Below are 5,994 nucleotides of genomic sequence, written 5' to 3'. Positions count from 1 at the left end.
TACATTTCTCACCAGCTTTGGAGAAAAGGCTACAAAGCTAAAAAGAAATGATCATAACCCAAAATGGACTCTTATCACAATTAAATAAGGCACACGAAGGCTACCAAATTCAGAAAGAGAAAGAATCCAGAGATCTATAGCAGCAAGACAAACAACCAACACTTCCGTATCCTTCCTTTAATCCCCAAGTAAATTTGAAATATAGAATATAGATTGAGAAAGCTGTGGCCAAGAGTCTGAAGTGAAAACCAGTCCTTTGGTTGTTTATTGCTTTACTAGAGCAGAGGGAAGGTATACCTGTTGCCTGTACAGGTTCTGTGGCGCCATATGCACACGGTCAACAACCAACACCTGGGTAAGTCTTCCAACTCATCACATTAAAATAAGCTTTTGAACTTCGAGTGCCTTTCCTTTCCAAATGATCCCACCCTTGTAACTAAGAATCTTGGGTATTATCAAAAAGATGAGATTCTTCCGTCTCGTGGACAGTAGAAGCCAAAGTGCTCCTTTTCCCCTATCCACTTACTGATGTCTTGGTTGAAACTCTACTGGAAGTAGATCCCTGTTACTTCTTCCCTTTCAAAACAGATAGAAAACCCGAGAACGAGTGTGAAGAAGACCGCAACGTCCCTCTGAAGATGGTGGGAATCATCTCTGCAGGGCCAATTTTGCAACCCCATTTCTGGAAGCCAGGATTCAAGGGATTTGTCCTAGTTGTGCATGGATATTTCTCTGACCTTAAGGCATGACGGCTGTCCAAACAAGGCTCTGAACAGTACCTTTCTGCTCACCGGTGACATCAAATGTGAAGGACAGAACAGGGTCCTGGTTTTCCTGTACAGTGCTCAGTAGGACCGCAGTGGTTTGGCGTAGATTGGCTCTAGGACATGATGAATGAGAACCAAAAAGAGGCCTCCAAGGAAGACAGCAGTGAGGAAAGCCAGTAGGACATAGCGGCCAATGAAAAAAGAATCCACAATCTGTGGAGAGAAACATCAAAAATGAAATTATGGTCACTCCAGCGCCCTGCTTGTGTTCATCTGAAACCTTTGATGAGTGAGCCCAGTGTCTGTTTGCATTTGTGACTTCCAGTAACATTCTGCTCTGAGTCTCCTCTGTAAACCGTTAGGAAAGAACCTTAACTCTCTGAGCCAGAAACACAAGAAAAAGACAAGATTAATGAAGTACAGGGAAAAATATGGCTCAATTTAAGAGGAGGTTCACGAACACTGTGAAGACCTTGGATGAGCTCTTTTATGTTCTGAAATCAGTTATCTAAAAGAGTTCATGAGAAGCTTGCTTGCTTGGTCTTAGAAAAGCTCGTTTTTGTTGTTAAATTTTTTGTTACAGAGAATTTTAAATGCATATAAAAAGATGATAGTATAATAACCCCCACATATCCAAGATCAAGCCCCCAAATCATCAACCCACTGCCGATTCTGGAGGGTTCCTTTTTAAAATGGAAAGGTGATTCTTTAGAACTGTCATCACAAGAGTCCTGGACCCTAACATTCATAATCCAGCACTCCAAGGCTTGGGCTAAATGGCCATTTGCCTGAGATATTAAAATGTTGAGAGGATAGATAACGAGCCCCAAACCATCCAGCTGGCTGCCTGGCAACCGATCATACTTGAAGCCCCAAAGCTGCTGGTTTTTGCTGACAAAACCTACACTTAGAATTGGCTCTGCCCACTTGTCTACTGTCCGCTGCCAGAGCTCTACTCTCCCCAGATCCAAATGGTGGTGCTTAAATCAGGGCAGGAAAAAGCAAATTAATCTAATGGACCTAATGGAGCAGGAACACAAACCAAGTGATGGGGTGACTGCACAGCTTCCCAAAGGGAAAAGAACCAAAAATATCTGAGAGGCGATTGTGGTAGACAGAATAATGGCCCCCAAATGTCCACATCCTAATCTCCAGAAATGGTGACTATGTTAGATTACATGGCAAAGGAGAAATAGGGTTGTCAGTGGAATTAAGGTTGCTAATTGGATGACCTTTAAAATAGGGAGATTAGCCTGGATTCTCCAATCCAGGTGGGCCTGGTGTAATCACAAGGGTCCTTAAACCTGGAAGAGGGAGGCAGAAGAGAAGGTCAAAGAAAGAGAGGGAAAGATGCAAGTAGAGTCGGCGAGATGTTACCTTGCTGGCTCTGAGGATGGAGCATAGGGGCTGCTAGCCAAGGGTGGCCTCTAGAAGCTGGGCGGACAAAGAAACAAATTCTTCCCCAGAACCTCCAGGAAGGAAGACAGCCCTGCCAACCCCTGACTCTAGCCTAGGGCGACTGCGTTTGGACTCCTAACTCACAGAACTGTAAGATAGTCTGTCTGTGTTGTAAGCCACGAAGTCGGTGGTGATTTGTTACAGTGGCAACAGGAAGCTAATACAATGGTGTGACACAGAGGACCTTCCAAGTCCTCGCACTGCTCTGATCACCGAGATCCCAAGATACCAAGAAGAAAAGGGCTGCTCCAGAGATTACCCCAACAGCCAACTTACAACAAAGGTCAGTTTGATAAAACAGCTTTAACATAACTTGACCTTGGCTCCAGTACCGAACAAGTCTCTCACGGGCTACATGTTTGCTCGTTTGACACGTTTCACTTTTTAATTAGCCAATTAGCAGGCCTTGGGTGCAGAAGGCCCAGGTCATGTATTATTGATACAGTATCGAGCCAGGCTGCTGCAGGGGCCAGTGCTCAAACCCTGAAAATGAAAACACCAATTCTGTTGGCCTCGCTGATGGACATATTTTGCTCAAACCTCCTTCTTCTCTTCTGGGTCTGCAACTCATAGGACAGAGGATAGAGAGACTGAATTCAAAACAGTGTGTTCTCTGTGCCTTCTTCCAATATTCACATCCACAGCCATCCAGAGATATGGCCCTTCCTCACCCGCCCCCTCTCCTACAGGGAAACGGAGGCGGGAGTCTATTCCTGGCCCCCACACTTGGTATTTGCACCAACAGAGTGGTTTTCAAATGCTGACCAAAATCCCTGACACGTATGGAAATGATTCCTTACGTGTGTGGTATAATGTCCCATGGACTTTTCAGAACGAAATTCCTCCCTTTTGCCATGATTAGTTGTAGATAGAATTAGAAACGTGTGCCAATTTTAGTCAGGAAGTTGTATAATCCTGTGCACTGTGGTCTACTGTCAATGCTCACCCATGAACTCTCCGTGATGGCCCCCAAAATTCTGATGAGTCCCCAACAGTGAAGGTTTTGCAGACAGACCTCAGCTTGAATCCTTGCTCTGACTCTTCCCATACATATATGACCCTGGGCAAGTTACTTAACCTCTTATACCCTTGGTGTCCTTACCTATAAATTGGGGATAATAATAGCACCTACTTTATACAATTTAGGGTTATCTTAGGTTTAAGTGAGATAATGCAAACAAGGTGCTTAGCAAACAACCTCACACACAGAAATCCCTTGAAAATGTTAGATGGGGCACCTGGGTGGCTCGGTCAGTTGAGCGTCCAACTCTTGATTTCGGCTCAGGTCATCTCAGAGTTGTGGGACTGAGCTCTGTAGCAGGCTCTGAGCTCAGTGGGGAGTCTGCTTAAGATCTTTCTCTCTCCCTCTCCCTCTTCCCCTTCCCCATCTCCTTCTCCCCCCACAAAAAAGTGAGTTAATGTCATCATTACACTTTAAAAAATGCAAATGGGAAGTTGAGAGGAAAGAAACTGCTAGAAGGAGTAATGGGAGATAAGAAGTGCCCCAGGCAGGAGTGAAACAGACAGGCGAGGTCTCCAAAAGGACTCTGACGGAGGTGGTAACTGTCCCTCTAGAAAGGTGGGTGTGGGTTGATGGGGTTCCAGGAACGCAGGCCAGCTGATACCCCAGACGGTGGTCAGTACCGCATTCAGCTGTCTCCACAACCTCTGCTTTCCACAGAAATGCTCTCTCCCCACCTACCTTCTCTATGGAGAGTTGTCCCGTCAGAGCACAGGTGGAGGGATTGAACACATGGAGATAGGCGAGCACACCGCTCAGCACACCCAAGGCACCGCATACACTTTGGCCAGGATCTGGGTTTCTGCACCCGGACTACCGGGATGGGGACACTTGCACTTCAGGGCTAGGCCCTGTTCCTATTGTGAACTCATTTTCTCTTCTCCAGCCCCACAGTGTCAGGTGGCTCTCAGACACACCGCTCGTGCAGCTGGATGCCCAGCGGGCGTCGAATCAGGCAAATAACCGGCACGTGGTCTGGCACGTGTGAGTCACAGTGAGATTTTTGTCCCGGCTGAAAGGACAGGGGAATGTAAAACTCCCTCCGAGCTATCCCCACTCTCGTGTTAACTTTACGCTTCTAACACATTTCAGCCAGCCTGTCATAGGGGGAACAGCTCAGGGCAAGATGGAGGTGTAGATCAAGGGAGACAAGAGTTATGACTCAGGAGGCGAAATAAAGCCAGTAGCTGTACCTTCATTTCGACCTCAGGGGCTGGGACTTCACCAGCTCGGGGGAAGAGCAGCAGAACCGACGTGACGATCAGAGCACCGAGGAACACGAAAACGACAGAGAACCTGGGGTCCAAAGACAGAATGTTACGAGCATGGTTTACAGATTCCTCTCTCTTCAGTTAGGTCTGGAGCAGCTTTTCCCTGGAGCCAATATTCTAAGTTTCAGTCTCTTAACAAGGCCCAGAGCCCTGCTGCCCACGCTGTCCGGAGAATTTAGAAATCTCTCCTCTTCAGCCCAGAGCCCTTCTTCCTGGACAGGTCCCCAACTGGATGCATTCCTGCTGATGCCTGGTAATCCCAAAATCCTAAGAATGGGAATGGGTACTTTTCATTTTGCCTCTGTGTGCTCGTAATCATGAACAATCAAAGCAGCCCTTCCCTCTTCTCAAATTCTCTGTCTTTAGCTGGAAGACTGGTAAGTCACACAGCTCGCCGCTTCATCCCAACACAGTCTGGCCACAGCACAGCTCTGCAGTGTGGTCAGGGTCAGTGTGCTGAGGCAAGTGTCCTAGAGAGAGCCAGCCTAAGCCATCAGCACGTCTGCAGTGTCCCCACGCCCAAGTCAGAGCCTTAGGGACTGGACCAGGCAAGTGCCCTAAGTCGGAACAGTTCAGAAACACACATACATACACCCTCCCAAGAAGTTCAACAGGCAGCGAATGCGGATTTCCTTTTTGTCTCTTCTGTCCCCCCCATCGCCTCCACAGTGAGAGCTAGAAAACACCACTTCCTTTCTCCTCTCACCTCTGCGTCAGAGCATAAATAATGTAGTCAGTGCTTATGATAACAGGTTAAAATGCAACTCATTCAAACTGCCAGTAATTACAAAAATGATCTTCTGGATTCTAACAGTTTCACGAGCATCAGCGATTTCACTTCTAATTGCTTTTACCTTGGACTCCCTGCTGGAGAGAAGGCCTTACCTGGCTATCCCGGAGGCTCTGGATAACAGCACACACAGCAGCAGCACCAGTACCCAGAGGAGGGCCAAGAGGAACACGCCGGCCCCCACCCCCAGCACGGTGCCAGCCATCTGTGGGGGAGAAGAAGTATGAGCACTACACCCTGCTCAGCCCCGGCGCCCCCACCCCCTGGGCACCATGCACCCCGCACACCCCCTGCGCCAGTTCTGCCTGTCTTCCTCCCACTCCCCGTGTGCGTGAGGGTGTTCAGACAAATGCAAATACAGAAAGTCTGAACTCAGTCTGACGAACTTCTGATGACTGACGTGATGGGAGGATTAATTGGTACAGATCTCTGGGGGAAGTCCAGTCCCTTCAGAGGAATTAGAAAACTGAAACCCTGGGATGCCTGGGTGGCTCAGTCAGTTAAGCATCTGCCTTCAGCTCAGGAATTGATCCCAGGGTCCTGGGATCAAGCCCCGCATTGGGCTCCTTGCTCAGTGAGAAGTCTGCTTCTCCCTCTGTCTGCTGCTCCCCCTGCTTGTGCTCCCTTGCTATTTCTCTGACAGATAAATGAATAAAATCTTAGGAAGGGAGGGAGGGAGGGAGGGAG

At 48.0% G+C, this 5,994-nt stretch overlaps 1 protein-coding gene across 2 annotated transcripts in view; it reads right to left on the bottom strand.

Moving 5' to 3' along the window:
• Positions 1-237: 237 nt before the first annotated feature.
• The window catches only part of LOC111153863 (transmembrane protein 218), a 15,650-nt gene continuing 9,893 nt past the window's right edge, over positions 238-5,994 (bottom strand). For both annotated transcript variants that reach the window (XM_022513134.1, XM_022513135.1), the window contains exons 2-4: positions 5,403-5,512; positions 4,440-4,542; positions 238-980 (exon numbers count right to left, since the gene is read on the bottom strand). In XM_022513134.1, coding sequence (XP_022368842.1) covers positions 846-980; positions 4,440-4,542; positions 5,403-5,512 — 348 coding nt within the window. In that variant the 3' untranslated portion in view covers positions 238-845. The remainder of the gene's footprint in view (positions 981-4,439; positions 4,543-5,402; positions 5,513-5,994) is intronic.

This window comes from Enhydra lutris, unplaced genomic scaffold (genome assembly GCF_002288905.1).
Source record: "Enhydra lutris kenyoni isolate GAN:26980312 unplaced genomic scaffold, ASM228890v2 scaffoldscaffold34, whole genome shotgun sequence".
In the NCBI taxonomy this organism is placed as follows: Eukaryota; Metazoa; Chordata; class Mammalia; order Carnivora; family Mustelidae; genus Enhydra; species Enhydra lutris.
This window is presented reverse-complemented; position numbering and strand designations above follow the sequence as displayed.